The sequence below is a fragment of the Schistocerca piceifrons genome, chromosome 3 (genome assembly GCF_021461385.2).
Source record: "Schistocerca piceifrons isolate TAMUIC-IGC-003096 chromosome 3, iqSchPice1.1, whole genome shotgun sequence".
NCBI classification, from domain to species: Eukaryota; Metazoa; Arthropoda; class Insecta; order Orthoptera; family Acrididae; genus Schistocerca; species Schistocerca piceifrons.
Window position 1 is genome coordinate 370,610,329 of NC_060140.1, and position 23,727 is coordinate 370,634,055.

At 39.4% G+C, this 23,727-nt stretch overlaps 1 protein-coding gene across 3 annotated transcripts in view; it reads right to left on the bottom strand.

Annotated features, from left to right (window-relative positions):
- LOC124789590 (cyclic GMP-AMP synthase-like receptor) overlaps positions 1 to 23,727 on the bottom strand; it is a 349,572-nt gene that overhangs the window by 115,319 nt on the left and 210,526 nt on the right. For all 3 annotated transcript variants that reach the window (XM_047256999.1, XM_047256998.1, XM_047257000.1), the window contains one exon: positions 16,659 to 16,858. In XM_047256999.1, coding sequence (XP_047112955.1) covers positions 16,659 to 16,858 — 200 coding nt within the window. The remainder of the gene's footprint in view (positions 1 to 16,658; positions 16,859 to 23,727) is intronic.

The window sequence follows — 23,727 nt, forward strand, 5'->3', positions numbered from 1 at the left end:
ATAGCCATTAATAATATCTTTATAGAAAAATCCAATGAACAAAATTTTATTACAAAACCAATAGTCTATTGCCTCTTGGACCATGACATTACCTTCTGTTAAATGTTAATACTGAACAGGATATAAAATCTGTTAAATCTGAGCTCAAGATGGTAATCAATAAGCCAAAAATTGATTATTTTAGGACACTCCTCAGAGAAATTGACTGGACTGATGTTTACAGTGCTCATGGCATGAATGAAAAATATAACTCTTTTGCTAATAAAGTAATTACCTGATTCAAACACTGTTTTCCCCCAAAACTTACCAAGGTTACAGCAAAGTCTACAAAGAAGCCATGGATTACTCAAGGAATAGGGGTATCTTGTAAAACAAAAAGAAAACTGTATCTGTCAATCCGAAACAGTTCTGATGTTGATGCTACAGCACATTACAAGAAATACTGCTAAATATTAAAGACTGTAATACGGACATCAAAACAAATATATTACAAGGAAGAGATAGTCATATCAGATAACAAAATAAAGACTATATGGGATATAGTGAAGGAGGAGACCGGTAGAACAAGACATGAAGAGGGACAAATAGCATTAAGAGTAAATGATACATTGGTGACAGACGTGTATAGTGTTGCAGAACTTTATAACTGTTACTGACAAGATGGGGTTGTCAGGTTCTGCAGATGCTGCTATGGAATACCTCAGACCAGATATTTCAAGTAACTTCCATAATATGAATTTGACTCTCACTACCGCAGCAGAAATAATATCCATCATAAAAACTTTAAAATCAAAAACATCTAGTGGCTATGATGAAATACCAACAAAGTTAATTAAAGAATGTGATTCTGAGTTAAGTAACATATGAAGCTATCTGTGTAACCAGTCATATATCAGTGGAATATTTCCTGAATGGTTGAAATATGCTGACGTTAAGCCACTGTTTAAGAAGGGAGATAAAGAGACAGCATCAAATTTCTGCCCAATTTCACTTTTGCCAGCATTCTCAAAAATTTTAGAAAAGAGAATGTACAATTGACTTTATAACTATCTTATCTCAAATAACATACTGTCAAAGTCACAATTTGGATTTCTAAAGGGTTCTGATATTGAGAGGGCTATCTACATTTATTGTGAAAATGTGCTTAATTCATTAGACAAAAAATTGCAGGCAACTGGTATATTTTGTGATCTGTCAAAGGCATTTGAATGTGTAAATCAAAATATCCTTTTAAATAAATTAGAATATTATAGTGTAACAGGAAATGCTGCAAAAAGGTTCAAATCTTATATCTCTGGCAGGAAACAAAGTGTGTTATTAGGAAAGAGACATGTATCAAGCTACCAGGCATCATCCAACTGGGAATTAATTACATGTGGGGTCCCACAAGGCTCCATTTTAGGGCCCTTACTTTTTTTTGTGTATAGCATCAGTAACATTACCAGAAGCCAAGTTCGTTTTGTTTGCCGATGATACAAACATTGCAATAAATAGCAAATCAAGTGTAGTCTTAGAAAGGTCGGCTAATAAAATATTTGTGAACTTTAATCACTGGTTCCTAGCCAATTCTTTGTCACTAAACTTTGAAAAAACACACTACATGCAGTTCAGAACTTGTAAGGGGGGGGAGGTGGGGGGGGGGGGGGGGGTGTCCCACGAGTATATGCCTAACATACGATGACAAGCAGATAGAAGAAGTGGACAATGTTAAATTCCTGGGATTACAGCTTGATAACAAATTCAACTGGGAGGAGCACACCACAGAACTGCTGAAGAGTCTTAACAAATCTCTATTTGCAATGCGAATTGTGTCAGACATAGGGGATATAAAAATGAAAAAGCTGGCATACTATGCTTACTTTCATTCCATAATGTCATATGGGATTATTTTTTGGGGTAATTCATAAAGCCAAGCTAAAGTTTTCCAGGCACAAAAACGTGCAGTAAGAGTTATATATGATGTGAAATCAAGAACATCCTGCAGAAGCCTCTTTAGGGAACTAGGGATACTAACTACTGCTTCCCAATATATTTATCCCTTAACGAAATTTGTCATTAAAAATATATCACTTTTCCAAACCAACAGCTCAATTCATGGAATCAATACTAGAAATAAGAATAATCTTCACAAGGATTTGAAGTCACTTAGTCTTGTACAAAAAGGTGTGCATTATTCAGGAACACACATCTTCAATAACTTGCCAGCAGCCATAAAAAGCTTAACAACCAATCAAATTCAGTTATATATATATATATATATATATATATATATATATATATATAAAAATAGAGGGAAACATTCCACGTGGAAAAAATATATCTAAAAACAAAGAAGATCTGACTTACCAAACGAAAGCGCTGGCAGGTCGATAGACACACAAACAAACACAAACATACACACAAAATTCTAGCTTTTGCAACCAATGGTTGCTTCATCAGGAAAGAGGGAAGGAGAGGGAAACACGAAAGGATGTGGGTTTTAAGGGAGAGGGTAAGGAGTCATTCCAATCCTGGGAGCTGAAAGACTTACCTTAGGGGGAAAAAAGGACGGGTATACACTCGCACACACACACACACACACACACACATATCCATCCACACATATACAGACACAAGCAGACATATTTAAAGACAAAGAGTTTGGGCAGAGATGTCAGTCGAGGCGGAAATGCAGAGGCAAAGATGTTGTTGAATGACAGGTGAGGTATGAGTGGCGGCAACTTGAAATTAGCGGAGATTGTGGCCTGGTGGGTAACGGGAAGAGAGGATATATTGAAGAGCAAGTTCCCATCTCCAGAGTTCGGATAGGTTGGTGTTGGTGGGAAGTATCCAGATAACCCGGACGGTGTAACACTGTGCCAAGATGTGCTGGCCATGCACCAAGGCATGTTTAGCCACAGGGTGATCCTCATTACCAACAAACACTGTCTGCCTGTGTCCATTCATGCGAATGGACAGTTTGTTGCTGGTCATTCCCACATAGAATGCATCACAGTGTAGGCCGGTCAGTTGGTAAATCACATGGGTGCTTTCACACGTGGCTTTGCCTTTGATTGTGTACACCTTCCGGTTTACAGGACTGGAGTAGGTGGTGGTAGGAGGGTGCATGGGACAGGTTTTACACTGGGGGCAGTTACAAGGATAGGAGCCAGAGGGTAGGGAAGGTGGTTTGGGGATTTCATAGGGATGAACTAACAGGTTACGAAGGTTAGGTGGACGGCGGAAAGACAATCTTGGTGGAGTGGGGAGGATTTCATGAAGGATGGATCTCATTTCAGGGCAGGATTTGAGTAAGTCGTATCCCTGCTGGAGAGCCACATTCAGAGTCTGGTCCAGTCCCGTTAAGTATCCTGTCACAAGTGGGGCACTTTTGTGGGTCAGGATGAAGCCAGCTTCTCGAACGCCTGGAATCCTTACCCAATCTGTTACCCCCGGAAACCATCCTTGTAACCATTGATGCCACTTCCTTATACACAAATATTCCGCACGTCCAGGGCCTCGCTGTGATGGAGCATTTCCTTTCATGCTGATCACTTGCCACCCTACCTAAAACCTCTTTCCTCATTACCTTAGCCAGCTTCATCCTGACCCACAACTTCTTCACTTTTGAAGGCCAGACATACCAACAATTAAAGGGAAGAGCGATGGGTACCAGGATGGCCCCCTCGTACACCAACCTATTCATGGGTCGCTTAGAGGAAGCCTTCTTGGTTCCCCAGGCCTGCCAACCCAAAGTTTGGTACAGATTTATTGATGACATCTTCATGATCTGGACTAACAGTGAAGAAGAACTCCAGAATTTCCTCTCCAACCTCAACTCCTTTGGTTCCATCAGATTCACCTGGTCCTCCTCCAAATCCCACGCCACTTTCCATGACGTTGACCTCCATCTGTCCAATGGCCAGCTTCACACATCCGTCCACATCAAACCCACCAACAAGCAACAGTACCTCCATTATGACAGCTGCCACCCATTTCACATCAAACAGTCCCTTCCCTACAGCCTAGGTCTTCGTGGCAAACAAATCTGCTCCAGTCCGGAATCCCTGAACCATTACACCAACAACCTGACAACAGCTTTCGCATCCCGCAACTACCCTCCCGACCTGGTACAGAAGCAAATAACCAGAGCCACTTCCTCATCCCCTCAAACGCAGAACCTCCCACAGAAGAACCACAAAAGTGCCCCACATGTGACAGGATACTTAACGGGACTGGACCAGACTCTGAATGTGGCTCTCCAGCAGGGATACGACTTACTCAAATCCTGCCCTGAAATGAGATCCATCCTTCATGAAATCCTCCCCACTCCACCAAGAGTGTCTTTCCGCCGTCCACCTAACCTTCGTAACCTGTTAGGTCATGCCTATGAAATCCCCAAACCACCTTCCCTACCCTCTGGCTCCTATCCTTGTAACCGCCCCCGGTGTAAAACCTGTCCCATGCACCCTCCCACCACCACCTACTCCAGTCCTGTAACCCGGAAGGTGTACACTATCAAAGGCAGAGCCACGTGTGAAAGCACCCACGTGATTTACCAACTGACCTCCTTACACTGTGATGCATTTTATGTGGGAATGACCAGCAACAAACTGTCCATTCGCATGAATGGACACAGGCAGACAGTGTTTGTTGGTAATGAGGATCACCCTGTGGCTAAACATGCCTTGGTGCACGGCCAGCACATCTTGGCACAGTGTTACACTGTCCGGGTTATCTGGATACTTCCCACCAACACCAACCTATCCAAACTCCGGAGATGGGAACTTGCTCTTCAATATATCCTCTCTTCCTGTTACCCACCAGGCCTCAATCTCCGCTAATTTTAAGTTGCCACCACTCATACTTCATCTGTCATTCAACAACATCTTTGCCTCTGCACTTCCGCCTCGATTGACATCTCTGCCCAAACTCTTTGTCTTTAAATATGTCTGCTTGTGTCTGTATATGTGTGGATGGATCTGTGTGTGTGTGTGTGTGCCAGTGTATATCCGTCCTTTTTTCCCCCTAAGGTAAGTCTTTCAGCTCCCGGGATTGGAATGACTCCTTACCCTCTCCTTTAAAACCCATATCCTTTCGTCTTTCCCTCTCCTTCCCTCTTTCCTGACCAAGCAACTGTTGGTTGCGAAAGCTAGAATTTTGTGTGTATGTTTGTGTTTGTTTGTGTGTCTATCGACCTGCCAGCGCTTTCGTTTGGTAAGTCACATCATCTTTGTTTTTAGATATACACTCCTGGAAATGGAAAAAAGAACACATTGACACCGGTGTGTCAGACCCACCATACTTGCTCCGGACACTGCGAGAGGGCTGTACAAGCAATGATCACACGCACGGCACAGCGGACACACCAGGAACCGCGGTGTTGGCCGTCGAATGGCGCTAGCTGCACAGCATTTGTGCACCGCCGCCGTCAGTGTCAGCCAGTTTGCCATGGCATACGGAGCTCCATCGCAGTCTTTAACACTGGTAGCATGCCGCGACAGCGTGGACGTGACCCGTATGTGCAGTTGACGGACTTTGAGCGAGGGCGTATAGTGGGCATGCGGGAGGCCGGGTGGACGTACCGCTGAATTGCTCAACACGTGGGGCGTGAGGTCTCCACAGTACATCAATGTTGTCGCCAGTGGTCGGCGGAAGGTGCACGTGCCCGTCGACCTGGGACCGGACCGCAGCGATGCACGGATGCACGCCAAGACCGTAGGATCCTACGCAGTGCCATAGGGGCCGCACCGCCACTTCCCAGCAAATTAGGGACACTGTTGCTCCTGGGGTATCGGCGAGGACCATTCTCAACCGTCTCCATGAAGCTGGGGTACGGTCCCGCACACCGTTAGGCCGTCTTCCGCTCACGCCTCAACATCGTACAGCCCGCCTCCAGTGGTGTCGTGACAGGCGTGAATGGAGGGACGAATGGAGACGTGTCGTCTTCAGCGATGAGAGTCGCTTCTGCCTTGGTGCCAATGATGGTCGTATGCGTGTTTGGCGCCGTGCAGGTGAGCGCCACAATCAGGACTGCATACGACCGAGGCACACAGGGCCAACACCCGGCATCATGGTGTGGGGAGCGATCTCCTACACTGGCCGTACACCACTGGTGATCGTCGAGGGGACACTGAATAGTGCACGGTACATCCAAACCGTCATCGAACCCATCGTTCTACCATTCCTAGACCGCCAAGGGAACTTGCTGTTCCAACAGGACAATGCACGTCCGCATGTATCCCGTGCCACCCAACGTGCTCTAGAAGGTGTAAGTCAACTACCCTGGCCAGCAAGATCTCCGGATCTGTCCCCCATTGAGCATGTTTGGGACTGGATGAAGCGTCGTCTCATGCGGTCTGCACGTGCAGCACGAACGCTGGTCCAACTGAGGCGCCAGGTGGAAATGGCATGGCAAGCCGTTCCACAGGACTACATTCCAGCATCTCTACGATCGTCTCCATGGGAGAATAGCACCCTCCATTGCTGCGAAAGGTGGATATACACTGTACTAGTGCCGACATTGTGCATGCTCTGTTGCCTGTGTCTATGTGCCTGTGGATCTGTCAGTGTGATCATGTGATGTATCTGACCCCAGGAATGTGTCAATAAAGTTTCCCCTTCCTGGGACAATGAATTCATGGTGTTCTTATTTCAATTTCCGGGAGTGTATTTTTCCCATGTGGAATGTTTCCCTCTGTTATATATAAAAACCATATGGCGCTATGGTTGGCCCGCTAGATGGCGCTGCCATAGGTCAAATGGATATCAACTGCAATTATATATATATATATAATAGAGGAAAACATTCCACGTGGGAAAAATTGTGTCTGTATGTGTGGATGGATATGTGTGTGTGTGCGAGTGTATACCTGTCCTTTTTTCCCCCTAAGGTAAGTCTTTCCGCTCCCGGGATTGGAATGACTCCTTACCCTCTCCCTTAAAACCCACTTCCTGTCGTCCCTCCCTCTCCTTCCCTCTTTCCTGATGAGGCAACAGTTTGTTGTGAAAGCTTGAATTTTGTGTGTATGTTTGTGTTTGTTTGTGTGTCTATCGACCTGCCAGCGCTTTCGTTTGGTAAGTCACCTCATCTTTGTTTTTTTATATATATATTATTATGTGCGATTGGACCCCTACGGATCACGCAAAGCTTTTCCGATTCAATTTTTTAATCCTCCAAACTTCTCTCATTCTTTCCCCATGAATTCTCTTTCTTTCCTCTGTCCATTTTGTCCCCTGTCTCTTGCAAACTTCATTCTCGGGTTGTACTTTCCAACTATTGATTTTTTGCCTGAGAGTCTGGGTGTTGGGAGTCTGTGGATATGACCGTAAAATTTTAGTCTTCTTTTCCGGATGTCTGCGGCGAGGTTAGATAATTTTTCTGTAGTTTTCCGAGACTGTAACCTGTATCCATCTTCTGTTCTTTTTGGGCCAAGAATCTTTCTGATAATTTTGCGTTCCTCTTTCAGGATGCCTTCCAGGTCGCCTTTTCTATGGAGTGTTAGTGTTTCGCTGGCATATAGTGCTTCGGGCTTGATTACTGTATTGTAGTGTCGTATTTTTGAGTGAATGGAGAGACACTTTTTATTGTAGATGTTGTGGGTTTTCCAGTATGCTCTTTTCAGTTTTCGCAGTCGAACTTTTTGTGCAGTTTTCTCTCCCCCTGTGGGTTCTAGGACCTCGCCTAAGTATTTAAAGAATGGAACTCTCTCAATTTGTCCATATTTTGTAGTCAGTTTTTGAGTTTCAAATTTTGAGCAGATGCATTTGGTTTTTTGGAAGGAAATTTGTAGCCCAACTTTTTCGGCGCATTCTTTGAGAATGTCTATCTGTTTAATTGCTGTGGTCTCATTTTCTGCTAGAATGGCCACGTCATCTGCAAATGCCAAGCATAAAATTTTAATACCATCTTTAGATCTTCCTAGTTGTATAGGCTTCCAGTAATTTTGATTCTTCAGTTCTTTTTCCCATTCTCGGATGACTTTGTCTAAGACAAGGTTGAAGAGGAGTGGAGACAAGCCGTCACCTTGTCTGACGCCGGTTTTGATCAGGAAGGGCTCTGATATTTCACCCAGGAATTTTATCTTAGAAGTTGTGTTTGTGAGCGTTTCTTTGATAAGGTTTAGGGTTTTCGGATCGAGTCCTAGCTCCTCAAGGATAATAAAGAGAGATTGCCTATCGATTGAATCATAAGCCTTTGCGAAATCAACAAAGGAACAAATGATCGGACTGTTTCTGACTGCTTTGTATTTTAGTGTTGTCTTCAAATTGAAAATTTGTTCTGCACAGGATCGGTGAGGGCGAAAGCCAGCTTGGTATTCAACAATACTGTGTTCGAGTTGTTCTTGTGTTCGTTGAAGAAGACGAGCTGAGAGGATTTTATAAGTGACTTGGAGAAGGGAGATTCCTCGATAGTTCTTTATATCTGCCATGTCTCCCTTTTTATGCAGTGGATGAATTAGGGCGCATTTCCAATCTTCTGGTAGTTTTTCTGTCTGCCAAATGTCTGTGATGATTTGAGTGAGTTCTTTGAGGGAATTTAGTCCAAGATTTTTAAGTAGTTCTGCAGTGATATTATCTTCTCCGGATGCCTTGTTGTTTTTCAGTCTATGAATATGTCTTTGGATCTCCTCTAGTGTAGGTGGTGGGGATTCCGGATTTGTGTAGATAGCAGTTTCTTGAGGGAATCTTGAAGCAGGTTCAGGGCAATTGAGGAGTCCGGAAAAGTATCTTGCCAGCTCCTCACAATTTTCCCGATTTGTGAGTGCTAGTTTTCCATCTGGTTTTCTGAAACATAGATTTCGTGAGCCGTATCCATTGATTCTCCCAGCAAAGGTCTTATAGAAGTCTCGTACATTATAGTTACGGAAATTTTCTTCAGTAGACTCACACTGTTCCTTGAGGTACTTCCTCTTGACTTGTCTGATTGTTTTTGCCACTTGTCTTCTGGTGTTGTGGAAGTGATCAAGATTTTCTGGGGATTTTTTACTGTTATACTTCAGAAAGGCTTTCTTTCTTTCTTCCAGTGCTTTTTCACATCCAGAGTCCCACCAGAGGTGTTTTGTATTCTTTTTCAATGGGATCAGTTCTTTTGCCTTCTTTGTAATTTTTGTTCGAAATTTTTCCCAAGAGTCAGCTGGTTCCTTTTCCCACTCCTCCTTCAGATTGGTTTCCTTGATTGTTTGTGTGTCAAATTTCATCATGTGTGTTTTCTTCGGATATAATTTTTTTGGGGTGAATTTCACTTTAATGCGTGTTAAGTAGTGGTCTGAGTCAATGTTCGCCCCTCTGCAGACTTGGACATCATGGATCTCTTTCTGTACGAAATAGGAGATGGCAATGTGGTCAATCTGATATTCGCCGATCTCTTGTATGGGGGACGTCCAGGTCTTTTGTTTTCTAGGTTTTTTTCTCAAAGATGTAGACATTATTTTTAGATTATTTTGTTGGCATAGTTCAATAAATCTCAGTCCGCTTCTGTTGGTGAATCTGTGTGCTGGATATTTTCCTACAGTTTTTTGGTGTTCTTTCTCTCTGCCAATTTGTGCATCTAGTAGGTGCGGCTGTATTATATGCTCCAGGAACTGACGTCCCTGGTTCTAAACACCCAGTGGAAACACTGGATCAAAACTTACAAGCTATCATGATTCGTGAGAGTAATGACAGAATTACCCCAGGTGGTAACCAATCCACTCATCGACAGATGACAACTGGGTTTTCAGATTCTGGGGAACCCAGGCCATCACGATCAGAGTTCTCAAGCAAACTTCGTCCCAAGGTTCCCATGTACATTGGTACCTTTAACATTCAGACCCTAATTCAACCTGGAAAATTACACAACTTAGTAACACAGCTAGACCAACAAAAAATTAAGAACTTAGCGTTACAAGAAACTAGATTCACGGATGAAAATACAATAGACTATGGAAACTATCGCATCTTCAAGAGCAAGACTGACAAACGAATTGCCAATGGTACGCCACTCCTGGGCATGGCATTTGCGGTGCACAGAAATATATTAGGCTCAATTAGAGAGGTCTCTTCCATAAATAATCGCCTCATGACCATGCGTATCCAGTGCGCCACCAAGAAATACACATTGATAAATGTTCATGCACCCACAAACATAGACAACAAAAAATGCCAACTACAAACTGAAAAATTCTGGACTAAACTTGAAGATGTCATGGCCAAAATTCCCCGGGATGACATATATATATATATGTGTGTGTGTGTGTGTGTGTGTGTGTGTGTGTGTGTGTGTGTGTGTGTGTGTGTGTATATATATATATATATATATATATATATATACAGGGTGATTCAAAAATGCATGTAAATATTTCAAGGGTGTATTTGTAAGGTAAATATAAGACAAAAATGTTCTATACAATTTTTTCCATACTTGGCTTATTACAGAGTTATGAACAAAACAGGATAATACATTCAATACAACGTAAGGTATTTAATTCCCAGAGTTCACAGTTTAATTACAGTGCATTTGGACTAACAACGCAAACTGATAAATAAACGTGACGTAACAAACTGAAACAATTCCTCGCGAACACTGTATTAATTTAGGTCCTGTTGATTGAACTACAGCAATGCACAATAACTAAGGAAAATTGAAGCATTTTACAGACTGTACTGTACTGTACTGTATTTGCACAAATCTTAATGCAATGCATGTTCAAAATGCTGTCCCTGAACTTGCAGACAGACCCGTGCTCGTCGCATCAATGATCTCTGCACATTACACAGTCCGTTCAACTCTCCACGAATAATTTCACAACCACCTTCAATTCTTTGTTGTAGCACTTCTCTGTTCGGTACTGCAGAAGAATACACCATTGTCTTTAGTCGGCCCCATAAATAAAAGTCTAAAGGGTTCAGGTCAGGTGATCTGGCTGGCCAAGCAATTGGTCCTCCGCGACCTATCCATCGATGTGGATACGCAGAATTGAGGTACGCCCTTACGTTGCGGCTGTAATGGGCGGGAGCACCATCGTGCATAAACCACATGGTGGCTCGTGTTGCAAGAGGGACATCCTGTAACAATCCAGGCAATTCTCCCTCCAAAAATTCGCAGTACGCGTGCCCATTCAGCCTTGGAGGCAGAACATGAGGTCCGAGTAAGTAATTCCCCACAATACCACACCAAATGTTTATGGAGAATTGATGTTGATATCCACGCACAATTCTCGCGCCAGGATTCTCGACAGCCCACTGGTGCATATTATGCGAATTGATTACACCCGCACGAGTAAACATGGCCTCATCTGTGAATAATATCCGCCGAATGAACATTGGATCATTCAAATGACGCTCTTGTAACCACTGGCAGAATTGCTGACGGCGAGGATAGTCTTCAGGTGTCAATTCGTGCACTTTTTGCAGGTGAAATGGATGCAACTGTTGTCTCCGAAGCAGCCGCCATACAGTAGATTGTGGAAGTCGTACAGCTGCACTAATTTGTCTCGTACTGATAGATGGATCTTGGTCTACCAGGTCCAAAACATGTTCCTCGACGTTCACTGCATGCTCAAGTGGTCGACCTGAATGTGGCCCAGGACGAATGCCATACTCCCGCATACGTCTGTCCACAGATACAAACGTCTGATGACTTGGTAACCGTCTTCCTGGAAACAGCTCACTGTACCTTCGTCTTGCTGCAAGTGCATTTCCATCTGCTGCACCATACACAAGGTGCATATCAGCATACTCACTGTTTGAGTACATCATGTGCACGAAACCTTTAGCCTTCCGACGATGAATGAGCGACAGGACGTACTTTTCCGTTACCAACAACATCAGCGCCATCTTCCGTACAGTAGGAGTAAACATCACATGCAAACAAAAACAAACACTATTCATGCAGTTTCGAATCAACTGTTGGGAGATACGTATGTGAATTACGTACCAGAATATGGCATCCTGCTGCTTGCACTGCCGTCGTTTTGATACGGACATGACTTTCGTATTTAACGATAACTCTGGAATTAAACGTTTATGGAAAAACATTTATAGAACATTTTTGTCTTATATTTACCTCACAAATACACCCTTAAAATATTTACATGCATTTTTGAATCACCCTGTATATATATATATATATATATATATATATATATATATATATATATATATATATATATATATATATATATATATATATATATATAAAAACAAAGATGATGTGACTTACCAAATGAAAGTGCTGGCAGGTCGACAGACACACAAACAAACACAAACATACACACAAAATTCAAGCTTTCGCAACAAACTGTTGCCTCATCAGGAAAGAGGGAAGGAGAGGGAAAGACCACCTCTCCTTCCCTCTTTCCTGATGAGGCAACAGTTTGTTGCGAAAGCTTGAATTTTGTGTGTATGTTTGTGTTTGTTTGTGTGTCTGTCGACCTGCCAGCACTTTCATTTGGTAAGTCACATCATCTTTGTTTTTAGATATATATTTCCTACGTGGAATGTTTCCCTCTATTATAACTATATATATATATATATATATATGTCTGCTTATGTCTGTGTATGTGAGGATGGATATGTGTGTGTGTGCGAGTGTATACCTGTACTTTTTTCCCCCTAAGGTAAGTCTTTCCGCTCCCGGGATTGGAATGACTCCTTACCCTCTCCCTTAAAACCCACATCCTTTCGTCTTTCCCTCTCCTTCCCTCTTTCCTGACGAAGCAACCATTGGTTGCGAAAGCTAGAATTTTGTGTGTATGTATGTGTCTGTTTGTGTTTCTATCGACCTGCCAGCGCTTTCGTATGGTAAGTCACATCATCTTTGTTTATATATAAAAACAAAGATGAGGTGACTTACCAAACGAAAGCGCTGGCAGGTCGATAGACACACAAAAAAAAATATATATGCTATGAGACTAAATGAGTAAATCTTTTTGCAATTTTGAAATGGGACAATGTTCATAATTTGTACTGCAAAGATTAGGAATAGTAGCTGAGCATGTCTGTTTGTATTACCTTATTAGTCCATTCCTCTGATTGCATTTAACTCTGTTTATTAATGTTTCATATGTGAACACTCTTTAATCACATGTGACATAAATTCCCATATAACTGATTTTAGAATGACTAAGGAGAGCATATCTCTTGTGATGTGAAGAAGGTATTGAACAGCATATTTAGTACACAAAATAATGTTTCAGGATTTAATTGAATGCTATCTGTTGGAGAGTGTGATGAGGGCTCTAAGGAGGAAAGATGTGGGTGAATCCACTCCCCAAACTGCTGTATGGCTGTACCCTGCTGGATCAGTCAACTTGGGAAAGATCATAGGTGCTGGGTAACGTACTCGAGCAACTGCTGTTTGGATCTGTGTTGCAACTGATATTTGTGAATTGTTTGCAAGACTGCTAAAGACAGTGTTATTCAGCATAAATGCATGTAGGGGGATTAACATACCAATACATTACGTAACCTTAAATAAGTATGTATTTTTTTATCATTGTAAATCAATCTTCTAGGTGTTTATGTGTGTAGTTTAGTTGAATAGACAATCAGCAAATAGTGTGGAAGACATCTATATTTTGGTTCTTAAGCTGCTGGACTGTGTCATTTATTTTAATCTGTCCTGACTATTGCAATATTATATATGATTGGATCTTGAGTTGTGGGCAGACACCTGCCTAGCTCTGGTTTGGGTATGCCTGGTCATCGTGATTGTGTGTGTGTGTACTCAAGGAGATCCTTTGATTGAGATGCTTCTTACAGTTACTCTTTGCATATAATTGAACTTATTGATATGATTATGAGCTTTACCCATTTTGTTGTACTGAAACTTTTTGGTGGTTTGTATCTGGTGTGGTTTCGATTCGTGGGTCAATCCCCACAATGTAAACTCAGCCTCTAAGATTTTTCCATTAGTTTGTTCTTTCATGAGACAACATATCTCCAAATACTATGGTTTATATGGCTGATTGATTACTACACATGATTGAGAATATTTTTGTGGTCTGTACCCGTCGTTGTGAGTTTTTTGAGTCATCTCATTCGTTGTACACTTATTCACTGAAATTTTTTTCTCTACTCTCTTGAAGATTTTGAAGGTTTGATTGTATAGATCTTAACTTAATATTTATTAATTCTAGTAATTTACAAGTTTAGAGGTGTAATGTTGTAGTTTTGATCTTGTATTATTTGTCTTATGACAGTATGTTCCACAGATATGAAAATCTGAATGCCATCTCCTGATATATGTATAGATTACGATTTATATAGTAAATATTTTTGTCATGTGTAATGGGTCACCCTCCTCTAACATTACCTCCTTTTTTTTTTTTTTTTTTTTTTTTTTGTAGAAATAACTGATGTCAAGAATACTATTGATTCTTGTATAGGTGAATGTTATATCAGCTGTCTAAGTTAATGACCTGCATATGATTTTGTCTATGTTTTGGGCTATGATAAGTAAAAAAAAAATTAATTTGTTAGTACTCTGTACATACAGTTAGACTTACTCTTCTATTAAAAATATTTCAAATTAAGAAATTTCTGGCATACTTACAATTCATATTATTAATTGCACAATCAAATGCAAATTATTAAATTTACTTCTGGACTCATTTATAAAATAATAATATATCTCGGTGATGATTCTTATTCTGTTCAAATGGCTCTGAGCACTATGGCTCTTAACATCTGAGGTTATTAGTCCCCCTCTTATTCTGTCAAGAAATTTCTCTTTTGCCTTATAAACTCTTTGGAATATTGTGACTACTGCAGAATGTAAATAGTGGTGGGCATGCCTCTGATGGAATTAGATGTTTTTTGATTGTATCACTAATAATGTAATTTATGGTGTGACAGAAGTGAAAACTGTAAAGTCGGTGTGATTTAAAAGAATGGGATAAAATAAAATGATATTCATAGCAACTGGCAAACTACACTATGTGACCAAAAGCATCCACACACCTGGCTGAAAATGACTTACAAGTTCTTGGTGCCCTCCATTGGTAATGCTGCAGTTAATTATGGTGTTGGCCCAACCTTAGCCTTGATGACAACTTCTATTCTCGATGACAACTTCTATTCTCACAGGCATACCTTCAGTCAGGTGCTGGAAGGTTTTTTGGGGAATGGCAGCCTGTTATTCATGGAGTGCTGCTTTCAGGAGAGATATGGATGTCAGTCAGTGAGGCCTGGCATGAAGTCGACGTTCCAAAACATCCCAAAGGTGTTCTATAGGATTCAGATCAGGACTCTGTGCAGGTCACTCCATTACAGGGATGTTATTGTCGTGTAACCACTCTGTCACAGGCCATGCATTATGAACAAGTGCTCGATCGTGTTGAAAGATGCAGTCACCATCCCTGAATTGATTTTCAACAGTGGGAAGCAAGATGGTGATTAAAACATCAATGTAGGCCTGTACTGTGATAGTGCCATACAAAACAACAAAGGGTGCAAGCCTTCTACATGAAAAACATGACCACACCATAACACCACCACTTCCGAATTTTACTGTTAGCGCTACACATGATGGCAGATGACGTTCATTGGGTATTCGCCATACTCACATCCTGCCATTGGATCACCAAAGTGTGTACCGTAATTCATCACTCCACACAACACTTTTCCACTGTTTAATCATCCAATTTTTAAGCTCCTTACACCAAATGAGTCATCATTTGGCATTTACAGCTGCCGCTCGACCATGAAATCCAAGTTTTCTAAGCTCCTGCCTAACTGTCATAGTACTTGCAGTGGATCCTGATGCAGTTTGGAATTCCTGTGTGATGGTCTGGATAAATGTCTGCCTATTACACTATGACCCTCTTCAACTATCAGTGGTCTCTGTCAGTCAACAGACGAGGTCAGTCTGTACGCTTTTATGCTTTACGTGTCCCTTCACATTTGCACTTCACTATCCCATCAGAAACAGTGGACCTAGGGATGTTTAGGAGTGTGAAAATCTCACATACCGACACATGACACAAGGGACACCCAATTACTTGACCACGCTTGAAGTCCGAGAGTTCTGTGGAGTGCCCCCTTCTGCTCTCTCATGATGTCTAGTGACTACTGAGGTCACTGATATGGAGAACCTAGCAGTAGGTTGCAGCACAATACACCTAACATGAAAAACGTATGTTTCTGGAGGTGTCCAGATACTTTTGATCACACAGTGTACAAAATCAAAATTTCAGCCGCAAAAATGAGCCCCTAGACTCAAGACTTGGAGCTCTTGGTGCTTTCAAAACTTATATAGGCAGAGAATTTTAGTACTGATATGTGTGGGAGGGTAAGATTACAAAATGAACACAATATTCTGCTAATATCTGAGCAGAGGAAGCAAATATATTATAACTCATGTGGCTGACCCTTAGTGCAAAAACTATTGACATTTATTTAATGGGCACTAACAAATAAAGTTAAAAAAAATATATTAAGCTGATACTGAGAATCCTTGATTTTCATTGCAAAAGTATTTTTGTAATTTCCGTAGTACAAAGAGATCAAATAATCTCATAACCATGAGAATAAATATTATTTTATTTAGTTATCTCATGTTGGCAGTGGACAGATACAAAGATGTTTCATTCTTCACTCCACCAAACAAAAGTAATGGCTCTGATTTTATATAATAATACAAAACACTACAATTACTTTCCCGTGGTTGGTATGAGATACACAAGACATGAACTTACCTGTCAGGTAAATTGAAATATCTTTCTAGAAATCCGTCTACATCAAGATTCTTTTCAATTTCATCAACCATATTTTTAAGGTAGCCTCCTATGTTATTCTTCTCATCTGAATTTAATTTTGACAACAAATCATTTTCTTCCACCCAGAAAAATGGAAGACATTTTCGATCTAGTAAATAGTTCTTCAGATCATTAAGCATCTGAAAAACAGGGGTGATAATTTTTAAGAATAACGTTCTGAAATAATATCATGTATTTTAAATGAGAAATGAATGGTACATCTACTCAAGTAAAAAATAAAACAGTTTTTGAAGTGCATAGTACAGAAAAGAATTTAAGGGCTGGTTGGAGATTTGGATCTCCATTCTACGGAACACATGTAATGCAATTTAATTTTATTTAATTTAATTTATTATCATCCATTTTATCATATACATGATATAGGAATTGTCATCATTTATAAGATCTTTAGTTCTGATTAAATTCAAGCACAATTATTGGGCAGTAATTGGTCTATGTTTCTCAAACTTTTCTGAACATGCTAAACTTGGTTGGTGGGAGCTGTATAAAAATAAATTTTACAATCAGTTTGAAATGAATGTGTGACAAATTTACTGAAGTATAATGAATTATGTAGATTTGTGCTAAGCAATTGAATCTGGTGAGAAATCACCTAGCAACTTTATTTTTCTGTTCAGAAACAATTTTATAGTAATATCAAACATGTCAGTTGCACTGAAAGTTAATCATATTTTCATAATGTTAATGGCAGCTGTAAGGAAAGTTTGTGTATTTTGGTGGGTGCAACTCAGTTTATTTTTATTTATTTATTTATTTTCATGTTCCATAGATACTTGATGCAAGTGTATAATTGGGATGTAGAATGTGTCAGATTATTACAGTAATAACCAATCTAAATGGTCATAACGCTTACAAATCATACCGGTATGTAAACAGATACATGATGTTCAAGTGTTTATAACACAGATTATAGTAGTAATTATGATTACACAAAATTGCAAGTCTTACATTGTAATACATATGAGAAGCATTCTGTTGATAATTGGTATGCCAGTGCTACATAGTCAATTCTTATAGGAATGTTTATATGTAAACACATTGTACACATTGTTACACACTGTCAAAACATTCCTCTAAAGAATAGGAAGAACTACTCAAAAAAATAAGTTTTCTCTGTTTTTTGAATTTATTCATATTCCCAGTGACTGATTTAACATGAAATGGAAGTTTAGTACATACTTTTATGCTTGAGTAATGTACTCCTTTCTGTACCATCCTGAGATTTTTTATATCTTTCTGAAAATCATGTTTACTTCTTGTATCGTGATCATGAAATTCACTTTTTGTTTTGTAAATTGTTTGATTATTGTACACAAAGTACATTAGTGAAAAAAATGTACTGAGACAGCATGGTGAGGATCCCGAGCTGTTGGAATAAGTTTCTGCAAGAGCATTTGAGGTGCACTCTAGCCATAATTCTGGTGATGCTCTTATGTGCAATAAAGACTTTGTTTGCTTGTGACTGGTTACCCAAAAATATGATGCCATATGTCATAAGTGAATAGAAATATCCTAGGTATGCAATTTTAATTGTTTACAAGTAACAAACAGATGAAATTGAGAAAATGGCAAATACTGCTGAATTCCGTCTTTTCATAGATTGTTGATGTGAACTGTTGCTTTAGATTGTTGTTTATGTGTAATCCCAGGAATTTGGAAGACTCACTACCAATACTTCTTTGTCACCACATTTTATTACAATATTTTCCTATTTTTTATTTGCTGTTTGAAACTGAATGAATTGAGTCTTGGTAACATCGAGTGACAGACCATTTGAAGTGAACCAATCTATTGCTTCTTTGAATAAAGACCATTTGAAGTGAACCAATCTATTGCTTCTTTGAATACAATGGTCGCAGTGTTGACTAGACTGCAATTGGTTTTTTTTTTTGTCAATCATAATGACTGTGTCATCAGCACACATGTTAAAGTGTGCTTTTGTGTCATACAGCATGGCTGATCATTGACAAACATTTAAGTGTGCCCCAGTCAGTGCAGGCAGGTGCCATTGCAGAATTGTACAATACTAGCTTCTGTCTTCTGTTGTCTAGATATGACTTGCTTTACCATTTAATCCATAGCATTCAGCCTTCACAAGTAGAATTTTATGATCTATACAATTGAATGCTTTAGACAGGTCACAGAAGATTCTAGATATCTTCAGAATAATAATTAATGTTGTCAACTTATCTTGCTCAAGAGTTCACTACAGATATTGTTAAATGAAAATGGTGAGGAGAACTGCATGATTCTCAATAATCATGTAAAGACAGTTGTTGTTTTAGGTTTACTGTTTACATCACAGAGTCCTTGTCAAACTCTTACATCATACTGGCCATCTCACAAAATTTCTCATAGGTCTTATATAAATTTGCTGACAATGGTCACATTGTTACATTAAGTAATTTTGTTGTTACATAAAGTAATTTTGTTAATTGCAGTCACAGAAGTTATTCAAAATTACAGAAAATGTTATCATTTGGTGGTTACATTTGAAATACATGAAACAGGATACAAGGTCAAATATATATTTGTTGATTTCATAGAAAAATAAGTGAAATGCTTCAAATCAACAATGCTGATTACATTTTTGTTAACTGCTCTGAAACTACACCATCCCAAATCTTGCAAATACGTTTCTGGTTCCAAATATGCATATTTAATTTTTTGGCATGAACAGAATTTAAATTAATATTACAGTACCAAACAATCACTTTATTTACATCATCAGTAATAGTTTGCTTTATGAGCTTGAGTAATTAGTAATGTAATTACATGTTGTTATGATCAACAATTGCATAGTAAACTGACAGTATGTTAATCAGAATTGTTACAGGTTTCAAACATTTTAAAAACAGTACTTTTGTTGTCTCTTTCATTATTTGGTTGTTTGTAACTGAATGGTTGTGATTGTAATTAGATGAATTAATTATGCATGTTCCTAGCATTAGATGGATGTAATACTTACAAATACTTTGACATGATGTTATTGAAAACTACAATCCTATGCTCAAAAGGTGAAATTGCCTGGATGAGCACTATCTAATGATACAACAGTTAATTAAGTAACCTCAATTAGATTTAGTGTCATGTGAAAGCTAAATTGGCTCTTGAAATCATAAAAATTGTTACATCTCAATACCCTTCCAAAAGTATTGTATAACCACCGGTTGCCAAGGCTATTGACACAATTAATTGTGCAGTCCAAATAAATACACTAGAGAATACTGGTATTCACAGAAAAGCATGAAAAGGATTTCAATAAATATTATGGTAGTCCAAATAATCACTTGATTTGCATAATCAGTATGACTTTGTTTTATGAATTTCAGTGATTAGTAAGTAATTAGGTGTTGTTATGATAGGCAGTTGCATAGTAACTGCATAGTAACTGACAAAAACATTATAGAAATAGTCTTTTTGTTGCCGCTTTCATTATTTGACTGTTTGTAACTGAAGGGTTCTTATAGTACAATGGAAACTCCAGGTAGGAATATCAACAATGTATGTAAAGACAGACTGCTACTTACCACAAAGAACACATGATAATTGCAGACAGGCAGTGTCTTTCAATTGTGCCTGTCTGCAACTTAATGTGTCTTCTTTACAGTAAGTAGCACTCTGTATTTGCCTACATTATTGGCTCTAGTTGGAATTAGGCAAACTGATTATACATGTTATTAGCAGTGGATGGATCCAAACTGATGAGTAGTTTGACATAACATTATTGAAAATACATTTCAGTGTTCCGAAGGTGCAATTGCTTACACAGGTCCTGCCTAATGCTACAATAGTTAATTAAGCAACCTAAATTATCTTTGGTGTCATGTGAAAGATAAACTAAATTAGTTCTTGGAATCACATGAAGAATGAGCTGTTATATTTCACACTGACTTGCATAATAGACACAATACTGACATAAAGATCAGTGGGTGTGAGTTATAAAGTCTTAAATGAGAGAGCAGCAATGTTTTGTAAATGCAGAACAGTGTTTGATTGTGCTCATTGGACATGTAGTTCAACTCTAAAGTAGATGTGAAAAGAGAACTAGCAAGGCAACATAATTACAGAATACTGCATAATATCATGGAAAAGGTAGTTTTTGCTTTGAACTATTTTATACTAGGAGATACGCAATACTGTGAATACTGAGGACGAAGTTGAGCGTTACTCAACTTATGCATTCAATGATTTTGTTGTCTGATTAATGATGCGCTTTTCTGTTTTACTTATGATTTATGTCAACTGTGTGATGTATACTGTAGAATGATTTACATATTGTGCTGTTTGATAGCTTCTACTAAGAATACTTAATGATTCTGTAAGTTTTTATGCTATATGCTACATAATGATGATTACAGAGTTTGTGCCATGAATTCAAGTTGCTGGGATGTTTTGCATAGGTAATCATAATTTTTTTAAGTATCACTTTTGTTATGTAGTAATTAATTTTAGAGATCAGGTTGCATTATGATGTCTTAATGATTAGAGAACTATGCCTTGTCCATTAAGCAGTAAACACAGAAAGTGTATTGAAGTACACAGTGGGACTCATGAAATTTACAGTCAAACGATTACAGCTTAGGGATGTATTAGAGTATGTTGACTTGAGAATTAGTTATGCTGTCTGATTTAATGAATATTTTATCTTAATCATTAATGATAGAGAGTGTGATAATTAAGTGAACTTAAGTTTGTGCTGTGTATCATTTCACGGACAGGATTTGAAACTGACACACTCCGTCTTTGTTTAGTGCTTAATTGTCAATCATTGATGATTTTGTGCAGAGGGTTTGCTGTTGTGTACTGTAATTTCATAGTTGTTAAAAGACTTTAAAAGTACTACGACAATTAATCTAACACTAATCTGTAAGATCTGAAGCTAATTTCACAACTGTATGGTTCCTTAATCATTATATCTCTAGTTAATGTGCATTTCAGCTGGTAAACATTATTACATTATGATTGTTTTGTATACTTTGTGAACACTTTACTTTTTTGTCAGTCATTGGCAGTTAGTTAGTAATAAGAAGTTAATTATGCTACATTTCAAATTAGCTGATAAATATTCTTGCATTATGATAACACTTTGGGTGATTTATAAATCAGTAGTTATTAGTAGCCATTCACTGCTAGTTTCATTTATTTATTTATTGTCTTTTTTTTGCATATAGTCACCAACTGGTGACTTCTGCAATTTTCACAGCATTTTCGTACAATTTTTGTACAAACAGTAGGAATTTGCAATTCACATTTACAAGAAGCCACTTAAGGGTGACACACTTGGCAATATACGGTACAATACTTCATAAAGCAATATACAGTTGTTACATAGTATAGGTATCTGAATTTACAGCATGTTGTTACAAAAATAATGTATATTACAATCACCTCAGAATAGTACATCGTATAGACAGAAGGGTTGGCCTACATTTAAGAATAGCTACATTTTAATATCAGTATTAATTCAGTGAGTACAAACATTAGAGAGTTAAGAATGTTTTTAATTCCCTTTTGAATACTTTATTTCTGTGGCATCTTATAGCACTTGGCAGTTTGTTAAACCATATCTGGCCATTTATACAAGGACTATGATCTGTTGTCTTTAGTTTAGTTCTGTTTCTGAAGAAGCAATCTTTTTGTCTGATGTTATGGGTATGGACATCACAGCACTTAGCTTCATTACTTTTATGGTCCACAAAGAATGTTATTAATTTGTACAAATAGGAGTATACTGTTAGATATTTATGTTGTACAAAGGTTTCCCTAGATGAACATCTGTATCCTAGTCGATGCATGGTCCTGAGTGCTCTTTTCTGCAGTGTTGGGATTCTGTTCATGTGTTTATTAGCAGCACATCCCCATACCTCTATTCCATAATTAATATGTGCAAATATTGTCCCATAATAAGCAGTTTTTAATGTTTGTTCAGAGACTAAATATGATAGTTTGCTAATTAAGTGCAGTGAACTGCTGATTTTATTGCATACAACATTGATATGTTCTACCCATCTGAGATTTTTGTCTCGGTATATCCCAAAAAGTTTACATTTGTCAGTGTCTACTTTTTTGATGCCACTTATATTATCAATACAGGTTTGGTATGAATTACCAAGTTTAAATGGTAATGACTGGGATTTGCTAATATTGACTTTTAGACCTTTATCATGAATTGAATTGAATTGAATGAAATTTTATTGTCGTTTAGCTATTACAGCAATTGACAAAGTCAAGTTACATACACTCCTGGAAATGGAAAAAAGAACACATTGACACCGGTGTGTCAGACCCACCATACTTGCTCCGGACACTGCGAGAGGGCTGTAAAAGCAATGATCACACGCACGGCACAGTGGACACACCAGGAATCGCGGTGTTGGCCGTTGAATGGCGCTAGCTGCGCAGCATTTGTGCACCGCCGCCGTCAGTGTCAGCCAGTTTGCCGTGGCATACAGAGCTCCATCGCAGTCTTTAACACTGGTAGCATGCCGCGACAGCGTGGACGTGAACCGTATGTGCAGTTGACGGACTTTGAGCGAGGGCGTATAGTGGGCATGCGGGAGGCCGGGTGGACGTACCGCCGAATTGCTCAACACGTGGGGCGTGAGGTCTCCACAGTACATCGATGTTGTCGCCAGTGGTCGGCGGAAGGTGCATGTGCCCGTCGACCTGGGACCGGACCGCAGCGACGCACGGATGCACGCCAAGACCGTAGGATCCTACGCAGTGCCGTAGGGGACCGCACCGCCACTTCCCAGCAAATTAGGGACACTGTTGCTCCTGGGGTATCGGCGAGGACCATTCGAAACCGTCTCCATGAAGCTGGGCTATGGTCCCGCACACCGTTAGGCCGTCTTCCGCTCACACCCCAATATCGTGCAGCCCGCCTCCAGTGGTGTCGCGACAGGCGTGAATGGAGGGACGAATGGAGACGTGTCGTCTTCAGCGATGAGAGTCGCTTCTGCCTTGGTGCCAATGATGGTCGTAT